Source organism: Polistes fuscatus, unplaced genomic scaffold (assembly GCF_010416935.1).
Source record: "Polistes fuscatus isolate 324 unplaced genomic scaffold, CU_Pfus_HIC Scaffold13, whole genome shotgun sequence".
In the NCBI taxonomy this organism is placed as follows: Eukaryota; Metazoa; Arthropoda; class Insecta; order Hymenoptera; family Vespidae; genus Polistes; species Polistes fuscatus.
The window spans coordinates 879,492-898,051 of NW_025113031.1; the positions used below are offsets into that span (position 1 = coordinate 879,492).

General features: G+C 27.7%; 2 protein-coding genes across 8 annotated transcripts in view; one reads left to right on the forward strand and one right to left on the reverse strand.

Moving 5' to 3' along the window:
* LOC122513686 (protein ECT2) lies at positions 1-14,411 on the reverse strand. 5 transcript variants are annotated; one of them, XM_043630107.1, is made up of 15 exons: positions 13,338-14,411; positions 11,533-11,743; positions 11,126-11,261; positions 10,854-11,063; positions 10,607-10,753; positions 8,181-8,315; positions 7,858-8,107; positions 7,340-7,458; positions 6,688-7,084; positions 6,155-6,595; positions 5,885-6,039; positions 5,574-5,659; positions 3,831-4,005; positions 1,442-1,560; positions 1-194 (listed from the first exon to the last, which is right to left on the reverse strand). In XM_043630107.1, the coding sequence occupies exons 1-15, from the start codon at positions 13,402-13,404 to the stop codon at positions 152-154; spliced, it is 2,691 nt and encodes an 896-aa protein (XP_043486042.1). In that variant the 5' UTR covers positions 13,405-14,411; the 3' UTR covers positions 1-151. The 5 variants fall into 5 exon arrangements, with proteins under 5 accessions (XP_043486042.1, XP_043486041.1, XP_043486043.1 ...); XM_043630106.1 differs by having other exon boundaries at positions 7,340-7,467; XM_043630110.1 differs by lacking the exon at positions 1-194 and adding an exon at positions 2,681-2,707 and having other exon boundaries at positions 1,472-1,560; positions 7,340-7,467.
* The window catches only part of LOC122513687 (TBC1 domain family member 13), a 6,466-nt gene continuing 765 nt past the window's right edge, over positions 12,860-18,560 (forward strand). The window contains exons 1-12 of one of the 3 annotated variants that reach the window (XM_043630112.1): positions 15,270-15,366; positions 15,546-15,730; positions 16,293-16,594; positions 16,708-16,781; positions 16,913-17,038; positions 17,118-17,271; positions 17,344-17,500; positions 17,592-17,594; positions 17,670-17,868; positions 17,950-18,151; positions 18,233-18,355; positions 18,442-18,499. In XM_043630112.1, coding sequence (XP_043486047.1) covers positions 16,575-16,594; positions 16,708-16,781; positions 16,913-17,038; positions 17,118-17,271; positions 17,344-17,500; positions 17,592-17,594; positions 17,670-17,868; positions 17,950-18,151; positions 18,233-18,355; positions 18,442-18,499 — 1,116 coding nt within the window. In that variant the 5' untranslated portion in view covers positions 15,270-15,366; positions 15,546-15,730; positions 16,293-16,574. Of the gene's footprint in view, positions 12,984-15,269; positions 15,367-15,545; positions 15,731-16,292; positions 16,595-16,707; positions 16,782-16,912; positions 17,039-17,117; positions 17,272-17,343; positions 17,501-17,591; positions 17,595-17,669; positions 17,869-17,949; positions 18,152-18,232; positions 18,356-18,441; positions 18,500-18,560 lie in introns of those variants that run through there. The other 2 variants (XM_043630113.1, XM_043630115.1) reach the window with 2 other exon arrangements.

Below are 18,560 nucleotides of genomic sequence, written 5' to 3' on the forward strand. Positions count from 1 at the left end.
TAGTGGTAATATAAAGCACCATTTGCATTTATTGTTTTTCTTTTGAATATGTTTAATAAAAGTAGCCAACGAGTAATTTCCATTGTAGACTTCACTGAGATTGAACGAAAATAAGAGCAAGGAGCAATATGTGATATAGACGATCTGCTTCTCAAAGATCAGACTTGTCCTGAACAACCACTTCCGAACAATTTCTAGTAAATAAAAAAATAAACATGAAACAACTTTAATAAAAAGATAAACTAAATCAATACCGTTTATACATATATTTTAGACTTTTAGTAAGGAAAAAAATCACAAAAAAATCACAAAAAAAATTATTATAAGACAACAAATGTTTCAATTTCGAATACTTTTCCATGCCTTCAATTAATTTCAATAATTTCTATTCAATAAAGCGGTAGAGATAAATTTGTTTAGTTGATTCATTTGCTGGTGTGACGTTATAAAAAAAAAAGTACATTGAGAATAGTGAACTATATAGAAAAAATTTAATAAATACTTTATTAAACAGTTAATTCTGTATTATTTTACAAAATATGCTTAGAGAGAACATTCAATATTAAATGAAATATGTAACAAATACACTGAATGGTATGTGTTATGAATCAATAGAAACAGACAGATATTTATATAGACAAGTCTCGTCAAACAAATTTCAAATACATATTGTTTTTTTCTTCTTGCATATTATCATGTCCGTAACAACAAACTTGCTCGCCAAATTAGTTTTAAATATGTAATTAATAGATTAGTAAAATGAAAATGCCATAAATAAGGCACTTTGACACCGACATCAACACGATGATGTGAATAGTAATATTAGGCACATTCTTATATTTCATAAGTGTCACGTGTTCTTATCTTCAATAAATTTACAAAATGGTAATATTGTAAATAATTATACTAATTAAATTCACAACGACATAAATGATGATATTTTTTGGGCTGCTACTACCATTTAATCTCAGACTATCTGCGCAGCAATATTTTAAAAAATTCACTACAAAGATTTTCTAAAAATATGCGTCATTTTAAGATAAATTATTTTGATAAACCCATAATATAACGAATATTATGAGTTTATGTAAAGTCTGAGATTTAACACTTTAATGTAGTGTAAATGGTATATTTTTTTAGAATTAAATTATACATCCTCCAATTATCAAACCACATTTGCAATTACCTTATTTTTTTCATGTGTATGTATATGTATATATGTATACACATAAGGGTATATATACATATATACAAATATTTGGATGTGATAAATAGGTTTGCAAATGTTGTCTGCAAGCATGATGGCAAAGATATTAAAAAAAAGGAAAAAAAAAGAAAAAGAACATCGTTCAAGCAATTAGACCACAGAAAAGCAGACCGAATACAGTGAGCAATGGTAGCAAAAAAAAGAATGTATGAATCCTTGTACATTGATTACAACCTTCGAAGTGAAGCCATACTGAGGGAGCTGCATTTGGCCTTTCGAGTCGGTTGAACCGACATGGGTGCCACTAGAACATCGTCTCTAGTGGGCGAGTCTGAACCACCATTACCCAGTTCCTGGAAAGATATACGAAGAAGTTTTTCTTTATCGCATTATGTTAAGACTGGAAAGAAAAACCTTTAAAGGCAGATTAAGAAATGTTTCTTAGGCAAACATGCATTGAAAATAGTTAAAATGTTTGCTATTTAGAAGAAAAAAATGAAAGAAAAAAATATTATAAACCTACGTAACTATGAAAAGAGAGAAAAAAAAATAAAAAAAACAAATAAAATTCACACAATCTATGCATCAAATTCTCGCAGATACAAGCTTAATCTTATTATATCATGATTTAAATTAAAACTTATTGCTGATAACATTGATAATTCATATTTATAATAATAGATCAAAAATATACGCATTGATTTTTAAAAAAAATTAATATAAATAAGTATTATACTTATACAATAACACCTTTTAACATCAATATATATATATCTGGGATTTGCAAAGAAAATATGTCTGCGCTGATAACTTTCAATAGTATATTTAACAAAAATAGAGAAAAAAAATAATAATAGTAATAATAATAATAATAATAATAATAAAGAAAAACAAAAATAGATCAATTACATATGTAAAAAAAAGTAGATCGATTTTATGAAACCTTTCCCTTTTTAAAAGGCGCCCTTAACAAAAAAAAAAACAAAGCTAAGGAAAAAAGAAAACAAAAGTTAAGAAAAATAACAACAAAGAAAGAGAGAGAAAGAGAGAGAGTAAAAAAAAAAAAAAAGAAATTAAACTGTTTTTAACATTTGGTTGAATAATAAGAAAAAGAAAAAGAAAAGTTTGCCATTAGTTTACAAGGAAAAGAAACATGCTCCTAGAAACTATATCAATAAACAAGAAATTTATATCGTTTGAAAGATATGTCTAACTATTTCTAAGAAATTAATAATGGAAGCAATAGCGATCATCTTATCAATTTAAATAGTGACACGAAGCGTTTTGATCCAGTCGAAACACCCCGAGACATCACATTCCTAAAAATAACATGTTCGTTTTTCAAAGAAATCATTTTAAAGTCTTTTCCCCCCTCTACTCCCTTTCACGAGAGAAGATATCTAATTAATTATATAAATAGTGAATCATTTAATAAGCTTATAAATTTAAATTTATTTAGTATATTATACTTACATTATATATATATGATAAAATTCATCCCTTGGTTTTGTACAAGCATGAACACATAAACTTTTAGTAATATTATATAATGGTTTCAATAAAGATGATACATGAATAATTAATGTTGCAAGCCCAGCGCGCCACTACCATGGGGATGGATTTTACATTTTTTCTTTTTATAATACTTTAATAATAAAAAATTAAAAATCTTGTTATCAACGTGTGTATAATCGTAAAATCAAAACAAAGAATTTTTATTGTTATTTTTTCGAATGCTTAATACTTTTTATAGTTTTGGAAATAAACGAGAATTTATTTAACTATAAAATATTTTTATTTAAATGCAAAGCAAATATTTCAAAGCATGACACTGTTCCTGTTTCATATTAAAAATGATTATCATCAATTTAATAACAATTAATAAATATTAAATTAATAAAAATGTATATAAATAAAAATAATGATTTTCTATTTCTTTTAAATATTAATATTCATTGTTTTTATTAATGTTTTGGAAAATTTTAAAAATGTTAAATGGAAGAAAAAGGTGGCGCACTGGGCTCAACAGCGAGCTAGCTCGTGACAATTAATAAATCCCATTTATATTTGATTTTAAACAAAAAAAACGTAGAAAAGAAGAGCATAAAATAAAACATTACATCTAGTTACTAGTCAAGTTTATAAAAAACAAAGCTATTAGACACATCTATTGTCATTTTATGTAGTATATATGTACATCGTACTGAGAAACTCGAATTCATTTTTGTTTGCGAATAAAAAATTCATCTATATACACGGGAGAATAATATTATATCGTTATAAAATACAGATATATATATATATACAATTTTATAATTAATAAAAAATTGTAGAAACTAATCATGCAATGAATTGTAAATTTCATGTGCCTCCTTTTTTCTTTTTTTCTTCTTTAGAGAAAAAAAATTATAATTAAGAATGTGAAATGCATGCATCAAAAAATAAAAAGAAAAAGAAAAGCGTAAGAAGAATAAAAATCTCCTGTCGTGAAATGAAGATGAGCAAGAGAAATGCAAGAGTGAAAGCATAGTAATAGAGAGAGATAAAAAAAAAAAAAAATAAATAAAAAAAAATAAATAAGATATATATATATATACACACAATAAAAAACGTATCAACTAACGTTAATATTGTTGCAACTAGCAAGTCGCATTTGGGCAAGTTGTTGGCTTGCTGGGGTGAGACTATTTGTTGATCCGAAAGGTGACATCATTGTAGACATAGCCCTCTTTAGTTTACTAGGAGTCTTGTTAAAACTAAACGCTCTACCAACTTTCCTTCTCGTACGAGATGCAAACCTGAGAAAAAATATGCTGTGTAAATGTGCTAAATGTATAGACACGTATGTAAGTTATGCAACACTGAATCTTTTCTTCCTCGATGCAATCATTTTTTCAATTCATTGTTTATAATATTGTAATATATGAAAGTGTAATACTCATAGAATATTTTACATCGTTATTAATAAAAACAAAAAAAAAAGATAAAGCACAAACAATATTATACTATTTTTCTAATATTGTTTAATAATAAATACTAAGAGGAAGCAAAGTTTCTAACAAATAAGGAGATAATGGCGGTAAAATACAAACTGAAAGGAACCCCAAAAATATGAAATATACCAGTTCAAGTGTAACCACATCGCGAATGCAGTTACTTGGACATAACTACGATCTATGTAATAATATTGACGTTTTTCATGCAAAGCCAAACGTTAATTCATTTACCAATATATATATATATAGATATATATAAAATTTCAATGTATATATAATCCATGCCAAATGATAATATAATACAATAGTACAAAATTAATTTGTGGATGTGAAGAAATATAGTTACTGAACACAATAAATACAAAAATTTTCAAACGCAAAAAAAAATGGAAATAGAGAAGAACAGATTTCTCTATGTAATAACAAAAAGGGTTAGTCTTCAACACTTTCATGTACAAATTTAAATACAAAAAACATAATAATTGAAATAAAAAAAAAAAAAAACACACAAGATATATGATAAATATTAAATAATAATTTACAAATATATATATGAAACATTTATATATAAAAGTACTAAAATTTTGTCAATACTGCGAACGTTTATGCTTGAACTGGTTGAATTGATATATGAGTATTTGAGTATATTTTTTTTCCCTTTTTTTTTTTTTTTTTGGTATATCTTGATTTCAAAACATGAGAATGATGGACTCTAAAAAGCAAGGGATTAAGGACCAAAAGCAAGTAAAAAAATGTAATCAGCCTGGTGCGAAAACTGACGGTAGTGGGACATGTAACGTAGTTTCACACATGCTATTGAGTAGGAACACATACGGGTCCATATACTCCAGGTAAAAATTATGAAATAGGCTCCTGCAACCAAACCAGTCGTCGCCCCATTATTTTTTCTTTTTCATTAACATGCAATACAGGAAAAGTTGAACTATTCTTTAGATTTAAAAAAATCCTTCATTGTGAACATATATACTTTGACTTATTTTTGTTCATAAAAATTTTTAAATAAAATATATAATCATTGAAAAATACGTATATTAAACAGATCTTTTTTTAACGAGCTAATTAATTTCAACATTTCCTTTTAAATCATATAAAATTTTCTAATAGTATTCATCCCGCCTTTTGTATCATATATAAAAATCTACATAAATATTTGATAATAAAACTATACTAAACTATATTCTACAAAACTGTAAGCACATTATTAAGTAAATATTACAAATCTAGTATTCATTGATTTCATAATGACACAAATTCAAAAATGTGCTTACAGTTATGAGATCATCTTGATCACATACAAGATGAAGAACTATAAAACTGTAATATATTTGAAAAGAGATACGTGTACTTACTTAAATGCTTTACTTAATGTTCCTAATGCTACATCACTAGTATCAATTTCCAGCTGATGCGAATCAAGACTTATCAGGAACGTATCCTAAAAAGAGGAAATAGATTCTTAATGTTTACATATTTTATTATTAATAATTTTAAATAATATTATTTTCAATGTATAAAATATTCATTAACATGTTCCATACAGAAAGCAAAATTTAAACTAGCCTAAACAAAAAGTTCAGAATAAGACCTATATGGCAGGGGGAAGAACGTGTTAATAATAAATTCTTATGCAAACATTTTACAAAATTATGTAAAAACATACCGCATCAGCCTTGCAAACTGTATTAGCCATTTGTCTACACAAAGTACGTAAATAATTTGTTTTGTTTACATCTTCATCGATAATTGTAAACGAAAATAATTTTTCCTTTAATTCCTGATTACTTCTTACCATTAATGCAAATACTTTCTGACATTCTATTAAAAAAGAATCATTTTTAATAATATATATTTTCTATTTTGTTGATAATTAATATATATTTACATTACTTATAAATACGTATTAATAAATATACAGTAATTGTATATGTACCTTCGGTTTCTCGAATATCCACCACTTTTCTAATAGTACTAAGGGGTAACAATTTGATATGCTTATATGGCTTTCCTTGGCTTAATTTAGCAGAATGTAATCCATTAGCCGTATTGGGACTCTTTAATGAATTGAAAGCTTTCGATCTTTTCTTACAAATTTCTAAAATATCCGTAAAGAGAAATAGAACTAAATGATCACCGCGACCACTTAGACCTTCGCTGAGTTCCATTACATCGCATTTTCCAATAAAAGACCTATGCGAGGATACTAAATGTGGTGGACAATTGTCGATCTCATTAAAGATATCAAACATTGCTAATTGGCCTTCAGTTTTTCTTTTATCCTCGTTGATGTAAGTCATAACTTCTTTAATACTGCTAATTGATAACTCCAACGCACTATAATCTGGATTACTTTTACTTGTGTGCTTGAGGATATCTATGAAATTTATTTTACAAAAATTATATTAATTACTTAATATACATTACAACGCACAAAGATTTAATAATATTTTTATTCGCTTTGTTTACCATTTAATAATAAACTAATACTGGGTAACCTCTGTACTGGCTTTATTAAGAGCTCTTTCAAACTTTGTCTGCCACATTCAGGTTTAGTCTGACAGATCTTCAAAAAAGCATGAAAACGTGGCTTGTTTTGATCACATTGGTCTAGCATTTCCTTAGTATTTTCGAAGAAATTCACGTACGGAGGGTATGCCTTGACTAGGTCAGGTGCAAACTTCAGAAATATATTACCTATACTAACATCTTCTGTCCAATAAGTAGCACTATAACGCAACTCTTCTAACATCTTTTTGTGGACCTCATAAATTGGTGGAAAATTACCAAATATAATTTTAACTTCTGTACTATTTACTAATTCACCGCTAGTTTCCGTAAGCTCTTCCAATGGTGATTTAAATAACTAGAAAAAAAATTCAGTATATAATATGTAGTATATATATATATACTACATATATATACTACATAGTATATAGTATATATATATACTACATATATATACTACATAGTATATAGTATATATATTTATATATTATATAAATCATTTATAGGCCAAAATGATTAGCTCAACTTTTAGAATGTTTAAAAATGTTTGAAAATGTTTTAAATATTCAATTTTCTATATAAAATAATATAATGTTATCAATTATTTACTTACCGTCATAATAGTGCTCAAAATACCAACATAATTAGATTCTGTTTGCACTAATTCAAGAAAAACTTGATGACGTGGAGATCGATTTTTTCTAGTACCGTCTGCGTTAACAGCTTCCACCTCTGGAATATCTATCAGTTATCAATTAAGTAAACCATCCAAGTCTTCCCTCTCGCATGGTTCGTATCGTAACAAAATTAAACAATATTGTTACGTATAGCATGTTATACTATGTTATTGATTTTATTGCAATTTTTCACTTGATAATATTAGTAATTAAGAATAAATACTAACTTTAAGATAAAGATATTTAATTGTCAATAATTTGATTATATATGTTAAATGAACCACAAGTAAAGGGAAGAAACTATTATTCTTTTAATAATTCAATTAAAATCCATGTTAATATATAGTTAAGTTTTATATTTAAATATTGTACTAATGAAAATAGGAAATATTAGTTAATTATTAAATATTTGATTAGAGTAATAGTTATTTCATTAAGATTCTAAATAACTCACCATCAAGCAACTGTTTATCAGGACTCGCTGTGCAGTCAAGAAAACTACCACTCACACTTAGATGCCCAGCATCACTGACGCTAGATCGTCTTTTGTGCACAGCTGGTGAGTCAGTTCCATTTTGAACTAAACTAGATAAAGTTTCAGCAAGTCGTTTACGTTTTCGTCTTGTGGATGCTGTACTTGGTGTAGCTGTTTGCTGACTATCTCGTCTGACCGATGCGCTTGGTGATAGTACTGATTCTAGATACTAAATGTAAAATAAACTATTAAAATCAATACTGATATATATACAAAATCAATACTGATCCAGTTTTACTTACATCCTCAAATAAATAATCTTTTTCATCGGCTGCTCCTTCATCTTGAACGGATGTCCAAAACCATTCTGCTTTTACAACATGTGCTTTTACAGATGCCAAATCTGGTAATGTATTTACATTTGATTCATCCACGACCTATAAAAAATTATAAAAACTAATATTTTCATGTTTATGATATTCTTTGATATCTAACATATGTAACATATATTTCCTATGTATTATTTTTTATTATTGTTAATTTACATGCTTCTGACGTATACAAACAAAGAAAATTATTCTTTAATAATATACTATTATATATGTTATAACAAATTGTGGACGAAACACGACTCTTGGCTACTCTTGGGAGATGTGGATTTACATTTTTCATTTGTCAACTCTTGTATGAACTTTGTATATGTGTGGGGGGTGTCATGTATAAAAAGAAAATTATATTTAAATAGAATAGTAGTATGTGTTTATACGGTATAATATATAATAATATATATATGTATATATAATTTAATTATTTTTGAACCATCATCTAATAGAAATTCAAACTACATTAATTAATCATTTATCTGTGCCAAATATTAGGGAAACCCCCTCCAAACCCGAAAAAGGGACGGAGTAAAGAATAAATAATAATAATTAGGGAAACCAGAATATATATAATAAACAATTTACGATAAGACAAAAATATGTATTAGAAACTACCTATATATTTATTTCATATAAACACATCATTCCATTTTACGTGACGTAACGTTAACTAAGAGAGTTGAATTTTTATATGTGAATACTCGATTAACACAAGTTTATAACGTTTGAACACTTGACATTTGACTTTTACAATCTACACAAATTGTATGACTTGTAATACCCTGTAATAAAAACAAAAGTACCACAAGTAACGGATCGTCCTCCTGTTTCTTCGTATTAGCATCTTTTAATACAGAAGACTTGAAAGAATAGTTGGAAAGTTTTCCTTGTTGTTTAAAGTCACTTGTCGGTGTGTATTTAGACTGTGATAATTTAGGTATTTTGGAGGGAATAATAGGGGAGTTAGGTAATGGTGTATACTTTTGTCTAGGTTGACTCTGCTCTATAGTTGTATCATTTAATACATATTTCTTCAACATCGGAGGAAAGTTGATATCGTGAAATTTGGAAAATATCGTTGAACTTTTTTTAGGCGAGTAAATATATTTCTTATTCTTTTTCTTAGGAATAGGTGAATCGTGTAAAAGAGAATCACTAAGATCGGAACAATGTTGCCTAAAAAGATTAGGATAAGAACAAATTTTTCTAAAATGCGATCTATTTGTGGATGCTCCTTTATAAATTGTATTACAAGACTTAGACTTTGTCCACTTTCTGTATCGCCTTTTAATTTTTTTATTTAAAATTATAGAATGATCTAATTCAAATGAAGCTGATTGATAAGGTTCTATTTCTTCAATAACTTCAGGTACGCATACAAGTAACTTAGTCTTATTCTTGTTTAATGTAGAAGATTTAAAGCATGCCAATTTATCATCGGAATTTTTAAAATTTTCTTTCATTACATTTTGGCTTGTAGATAATTCTATTTTAGAAATGTCATTATTAGGATCGCATACTATTTTATAAATTATAGGCAAATTAAAAGAACGTATCTTCTTCAAGGTATGCAAACCTGTAGTTATTTCCTGTCCATCTTTACTAGACATAGATGTATCAATACCCGAATCGGTTTGCATTGATGAAAAAGACTCAGAAGAGATAGTGTCAGATTGAGAAGACAAGGTTTGAGTATCAGAAAAATTATCATCCATATAAATATCTGAATCTTGACTAATATTGTCTAGAATATTATTTTCTTTCGCATTAAAATATTTATACGTAGATAAAAAACTTGAAGATACCCATCCATTATTACGTTTACTTTCAGATCGAATAATATTCTTAGCATTTAGTATGCAATATGATGCAGAGTCAATTGGAACAATGTTAGGGATAGCATTAATATAAGGATTATAAAAAATAAAGGAAAATGGACTACTAGATTCTGATGGATATGAAGGAGTGATGTTAAATGAATTTCTTTTATAAAGTAATCCGTTATTTTCAGTGCTGGATTTCTTGTTTTGCTGACTGCCTAAATCTGTTACCTATAGCATATAGTGCATTTTGTATGTAATAATATAATAAGAATAAAAACATAGCAAGCAGGTGTAGTAGATCGTAGTGTAGTAGACTATTCAGTAACTAATTAGTCACTTTAAGCATACTCAATTGTTACTTGAATAGTTAATTACAACTTAAACCTGATTGCTATCTTTTTTATAAATTTAAATGATTGACTTATGTTATTGTAATCTTATTTAAAAAAGCTTTTGTTTAACTTATTCTAGGATATATTAAAAGCTTATAAAATATTGATATAATTTATTTTATAAACTTACCACATGCGTACAATTAGGGTCGTCAATTTCTGTTGGCTCACCACCTTGTTGTTGTAGCACTTCACACATGTGCTTCTTTTCTTCTTCAGGAAAACCGAAGAAACACACTCTTGCACCAAAAAATGGTTTTAGCTTATGAGCTGTTATCTACATATATACAAACATGACAATAACAAAGATTATGCTATGTTGTATAAAGTAAACATTTTATGAATTTATAATTAATTGAATGTGAAGTGAAATTTACCAATTCTTCATTACTTCCATAACTGGAAACGTCGTCTCTAGTACTCCAGAGAGTAGTCACCCAATTCATCGACATAATGGGTACTCTGAATACAACAGCATATCTATACTTCTCACCGCCACAACAATTAGCAATAAGATGCGTCACTTTTGTACCCATTTCTTTCCTAATACTGCCACCCATGTTATGTATCATATTGATTAATCTCGTCTATAGATAAGAATATAAATATTATTGTTTATGCGATATATAAATATAAATAGAAAACTGACCAACTCATCCTTTTTTCTAAATCCTGTGAAGACAACAACTGCACCAACCATGGCTTGTGTGTACATTGGTCTTTTAATACTAGGTAATGAGTCCTTCTTCTCTGCCAACTGCAAAAGTGCTGTTGGTCCTAATATCCTAATATATATATATAAAGATATATATATTTTTCATTAATATACTTTTTCTTATTTTAAACATATAATAGGACTATAATTAACTAGCGTGATTGGGGGATAAATAACGCGGATAAATCAAGGTTCAATGGATAATCAAGACTAGCGTGGAATATCGATCAAATGTATGTGATAATAACATTTTTCACTTTTTTTTCTAAAAGTGCAGTTAATCACTTTGCTCTTTAAACGGCTCATATAAGAAACTTTGAACATATGATAAATATTTATACCTATGAGCACTTTTGTGTAGAACATCATATTCAGGTCCCTCAAATTCTTTGAGTATAAAATAAGTGCAATATGCAGTATCTTCTATATATTCCAGTCCTGTTTCCGATTTCAATACTGGAACACTAAATTGCTGCGCAGCTGCACCCAGAGCAGGATCATCACCAGCAGTACCAACCAGGCATATTCTTTTCTTACGTGGTATCACTAGAGCTATAAAGAAAAATAAACAAATAAATATTTATATATTTTTATCTCTCAATTTGTGAAACAAAAATAAAAATAAAAATATCCATTAAAATATATAAGTATAGGTAAAAGTTTTGGAATTTAAAAATTCAAGAAAGAGCAGGTATTTCAACATATGACTCAATTTCTAAAAAATGATTCATTAAATTTAGTGAATATATTATACAGCGTTAACTATGTAACACAATCATGGAAAACAAATTTGGATCTTTTCAAGAAAGAGCATGATTCTAATCTGCATTCAACCATATTGGAAACAGAAGAATAAAGGAATTGTGTAAGAAATTTAGGACTGGGATATTTGTTTTGTATCATTACACCTACACATTTTATTTATTATAGATTTATTATAGATTTATTATAGATTTGCTGCTTATTATGACAAATTTGTAATCTCTTATCTAAAATTTTCTCACAATGGGTCATAATATTAAATAACTATGATTCATTCAGAGATTATAGCATTGATAAATTTACCAATTAGCGCATCAGAAGAAAGTACAAAGGATATTGGGTAACAAAATGATATTGATCTATGGTGACCCTTATAAAAATTTTAAATATACAAAGAGACAAATTTGTATACGTTGATATTAATATTACACAAACAATAATAAAGAAAGTCTATGATAATAATTATTATTATTGTTAATCCGAAATACTAATTAACAGACAAATTTGATTAATTTTTCTACAATTTAAATTAAACAAAAAGGAGATATACAATATAAAAATAAATAAATTTACATATTGTTCTTTTTCTGATACTTTAACTGAATGTAAAAAAAAGGTAATAACAATAACAATAACAGTAATAATAACAATAACAATAATAATAATAATAATAATAATAAATCAATTTTTCTTGTTCGTTTCTCTTATCCTCATAATGTTAAATTAAAAACGTGTAAACAATAATCAGTAAGAATTTATAAAGATAGGAGGTAAGATAAGAAAGAGTATTGTTGATTTGAGGGGAGATGGGGGGAGTAAATACATACACCAATACATTCGATAGGAAAGAGAGAGAGAGAGAGAGAGAGAGAAGCATATAAGGATATATTCATCAGTAAGAAAATCGTTCGTGCTGACGTAATTTTGGAGAATAAGTCAAGGCCGAGGTAGGGAGAAACGAAATCGTGAAATATCGGTCTTTAGCTAATCCTCTAAACATAAGTCGTCATCATCATCAACCAATGTACAGGTATCGAAGACAAATTATCTAAGCTGCTATCTTTCGTGGAAGAAAGAAGATGACAAATATAAAGTGCAAGAAAGAGAGAGAGGGGGGGGGAGAGAGAGAGAGAGAGAGAAACATGTACACACATATTGTAAGAAAAATAGAGATAGGAAAGAACGAGCAAGTGAGTTAAGGTAGGGTTAGTTCTTACAGGTGCTTGCAGCATATTAGCAAAATGAAGATGCTTATGCTATAATCATTCATTGTAACGATACAAATTACGAATACAATTTCGTACTAATGTAAAATTTGTGAGAAAGAAAAAAAAAGAAGAAAAAAAAAAAAGAGAGAAATGATTGCAAGTCGTTGTTAACTTACGCTCACTTCTAACGGCTTCCTCACTATTTATATCACTGATACTGCTGTGAACGCTTTGCTCTTCCATTTTGACCGTTCGTTAAAGCATCGATTCGTTCGTAGTTACCTCTTTGTACATAAGGGAGAGAAAGATTTACCTGTGCACGATATGAGAAGAAAGAAAAAAAGAAAAGAAAAAAAAAAAACAGCAGATTTTCTCTGGAAGAAAAATTCGCAGACCAACACTTTCTCTCTCTCTCTCTATCTCTCTCTTTCTCTTCTTTTATCCTCTGTATCTTCTTCCTGTTCTTCTTCCTTCTCTTTCTTTATCGCACGCACGGACCACGGAATTATTTAAAATCCATTATGATTATGGCACGAATGCCACCATCCGCACTGCTTTTCCACCGATTTCAACCTCAAAGTCATGGAATCGCGCACTCGATCCTATTTACCAGCACCACCGCACGACGATATTATATCTCTGTCTCTTTCTTTCTCTAACTCTTTCAAGTACACTCACTCCTTTTCTTATTTCTTAGTTTATCTCACTCTAATTTGTAGCGTTCCTTATCTTTCCGCTCATTCGTTCGTTCGTTCCTTCGTTTAACGTTAACTATATACTTTTCACTCGTGTGTGCTAAAGTTCGATCTTTCTTCTCTCTCTTTCTCTCTCTCTCTCTTATATACACAATACTAATACATTGTCACACACGACACGCGTAGCAATTGATAAAAGTACAATTCACTTTTGACCAATCAGATTATATATCTCCCTCTTACTCTTTCTAATACACGATATATAAATATGAAAGAATAAAACGTTTATTCCGATTTGTTGTTTGATTCGATAATTATGTTAGCATCGAAAGTACATTAACTTTAATTCGTTAAACTTTTTTTCACCAAAAATATGTATAACTTCGTATTTAAAGAAATTTAAAAGAAAACCACGTGAGTTATTTTTATTATACTTTTCGCATAGAGGAAGATCAAAAACAAGAATGAAGGACAATGGTTGGCTCAGCACGCGTCCTCTTCCGTCGAACGTTACCCGCGTTTCTTTTCGTTCCTAGGACCAAATTGAAGTTGTTCACGATTAAGGTTCTTTTTGTTTTTTTTTTTCTTTTTTATCGATCTTTTTTATCCTTTTTTTTGTATTCTGCTCATTATATTGTATATATAAATATAATGTTTATCTTGTTATTATTATGTTTATATTTGTTTAAATAATATTAGGTTTTGTCACTTTCCTATAAATTTACTAGAAATATGATTTCTTTGGTGGCGTTAGGGTCTATTTTTATTCTTATTAAATATTTATTATGTTATTAAATGTTTTTTTGTTAATGTATATATGTAAAACAAGTCATTATTATTTATTAAAAAATGCGGCGTTCATTCATTTTTTGTATAAATTAATATTTTAGGAGAAATTTGGTTTTTATGAAGTTTAGGTTGCCATTCCTACAAAATATTCGATTATTGGTGGACTGATTGGCCATAGAATATATATGAAATAGTTTTTAAATATCGTTTTTATCATCAGAATGGTGTTAGGATCTACGTAATGTTATTTATTATAGTACAATTATAATTTCTATTTTTTGATATAAGTATGGTGAAATATGAAATTATTATGAATAATTATTATAAAAAATATTATTTTGATGAATTTCAGTTTTGAAATTCCCGCGGAACATTCGACCAGTGGAGGACTTGACCGAAGAACGAATAGAAATCGTTTCAAAGTTTTCTTTTTATTACCAGAGTGATCTTAGTACCTCCACAGTTTTATTTGCTATAATAAATTAATATATTTTTATTAATTATTAATTTTTTATATATTTAATTTATTATATTTTATTAATTAATATTTTTTTGATATAAGTATGATGAAATATGTAATTATTATGTATAATTATTATAAAAAATATTATTTGGATGAATTTCAGTTTTGAAATTCCCGCGGAACATTCGACCAGTGGAGGACTTGACCGAAGAACGAATACGAATCGTTTCAAAGTTTTCTTTTTATTACCAGAGTGACGTTAGTACCTCCACAGTTTTATTTGCTATAATAAATTAATATATTTTTATTAATTATTAATTTTTTATATATTTAATTTATTATATTTTATTAATTAATATTTTTTTGATATAAGTATGATGAAATATGTAATTATTATGTATAATTATTATAAAAAATATTATTTGGATGAATTTCAGTTTTGAAATTCCCGCGGAACATTCGACCAGTGGCGGACTTGACCAAAGAACGAATACGAAATCGTTTTAAAGTTTTCTTTTTATTATCAGAGTGACGTTAGTACCTCCACAGTTTTATTTGCTAAGATAAATTAAATAACTTTATAATATATTAATTATTCTTCGATCCAAGTATAATAAAACGTGTAATTATTGTTGTGCTAATTATTTGTTTTAATTATGAGTTAATATTACGTGAAAAATTGTTTTTATAAATTTAATTTTAAGTTCAAATACTAGAAGTTTAAATAATAGCGTGCTTTTCAAAAAGTACTTCTTGATTGCAAGCAATTTTTTATTAATTTTAAATATTATATGGATTTAAAAATATTTATTGCTTTTCTTTTAATTATAAAATATAAAACAATTTAAATATCTTGTTTGTTTTTTATAGCAGAATTATATTATTTTGAAAAGATCAAAGATTTAAGAATTGCATCTCCACTAACATATATATATATAAATAATAATTAATTTTATTTAATAACAAGTCACATACTTTTTAAATATAAAACATTATATCTATATAAAATTGTTCCTAATATAATAATTATTCATATATTAAAATATACAAATGATATATAAACCAATATAATATAAGTAGCTGCAACAAGTGATACATATGTAATATAAACATAACAGATTGATTATTAGCACGTTGAAAGAGTACGATATATACATGTATCGTTGTCTTTATCTAATACACAGTTCGTCCATGAGGTAAGAAAAGGATGGCAGATAGTGTTAAAACATATGTATTCTGAATTGGAAACTATGTCGAAGCACTATGGAAGATAAAGGAGCTCGTTCAATCCGGTACAAAACAATGGCAGTTAAGTACGTGGCTGTCATTAATTCGGTTATTTGTTGGCAATAATGCGAGAAATATTACGACAATACGCCCACACGTCTATCGAGTATTGATAACACGTTTACGACAGATTCTTCTTTATTAAAACCGCATGTATAAAAATAGTACACGTATACAAAATGAGCATTCTTCGAAAGAAGTAAGTTATTTTTCTTTTCTTATTCTATATAAATTGTTTATGTTATATGCGATACTGTTTAAAGAAAATGTTCTTAACCATATTAACGTATAGGAATGATGTTCGTATTTTAGGTTAAACGATTTCGATGATGTTCTCAATGCCGACGAAATTGATTTAACGAGTTTACAGCGAATATGTTTTCATGGTTTGTTATTCGTTACATTTATTTATTTATTTATTTATCTATTTGTCAAATTTTAATGTTACAAATTTGTCTTTCTTATCATCTTTTGTTTTGTATCTTTGTTTACTTTATTAATGTTTGATTATTTGTAGGAATACCGGATGAGGGTGGTTTGAGACCGTTATGTTGGAAACTGTTGCTTAATTATTTACCACCGAACAGAGTTAGTTGGTCGGAAACGTTAAGGCGCAAGAGGGAACTCTATAAAACATTCATCGGTGAGTAACCATAATTAATAATAAAAATGTTTAAGCATTGAAACGGGGAACATTGATTTATATTTGATATTAATTACAGAGGATCTTATTGTTACTCCTGGAGAAGCTAATGTCGATGGGGAAAGAGTCGATGTAACATTACACGATCATCCTTTAAATTTGAATCCGGATAGCAAATGGCAAACATATTTTAAAGATAACGAAGTCTTGTTGCAAATAGATAAAGACGTTAGGTGAGTCATAGATTCTAAGTATTTGTTTTTTATTTTGTATATTTTTATTTTTAATTGATATTTATTTTGCAGGAGATTATGTCCAGACATATCGTTCTTCCAACAAGGTACCGATTATCCTTGTCAAGATATAGTTAACAACAGCGGACAAAAGCGTTTACATCATAGAGTACAACATACCGTTCTTAGAAGTGCCAATGTTGAAAGAAAAGGTCTTGGAGTAACTAAGGTACGTAAAAGAGAACAACTATAATATTTTATTGTATTTTGCAACGAAAATTTAATAGTTATTATATATATGTGCTACTTTGGAAAAGCAGCAGGTATTGTAGAAGTAATGTTTCATATATTATTTTATAAATTATATAACATATATTACAATGGATTGTTATTTTTAGATAGCAGTATCAGTTAGGAAAGCTGCAGAAGACTATGCACCATTAGCCGAAGGTGGTGAGGCTCATTGGGAAGTTTTGGAGAGAATATTGTTCCTATATGCGAAATTAAATCCTGGTCAAGGATATGTACAGGGTATGAACGAGATTGTTGGTCCTATTTATCATACATTTGCTTGTGATCCAGATCAAAAATGGCGAGGTATGTTTGCAACATATATTAAACATAGATTAATTTTATATTAAATGGCTTATATATATATATATAAATTTTATTTTACAGAACATGCCGAGGCTGATACATTTTTCTGTTTTACCAATTTAATGGGAGAAATACGTGATTTTTTCATTAAATCCTTAGACGAAGCAGAATTTGGTATCAATTCGATGATGAATAAATTGACTTTGCAAGTTAAGGACAATGATCCTGAGATTTGGATACGACTGCATCAACAAGAGTTATGTCCTCAGTATTACAGCTTTAGGTATTTTGTTTGAAGTAAAATAATTTTGAGTACCGTTAAATTTGTATAATTTTAATGCCTTTGTTAATTTACTATTTTCAGATGGCTTACCTTACTTCTTTCACAAGAATTTCCATTACCCGATGTGATGAGAATTTGGGATTCCTTATTTGCTGACGAGAATAGATTCAGTTTTTTGATACACATTTGTTGTGCCATGATTCTGTAAGTATACAAAAATATATTTAAATTTTAATCATATAAATATTTATGAATATATTTGTTTTTATTTATAAAATTATATATTACAGATTATTGCGGGACCAACTTTTGGCTGGTGATTTTGCAACGAATGTAAAGCTCTTGCAAGTAAGATATATGAATATAAAATTGAATATATATTTTGTATAAAATAAAAAGTATTGATGGT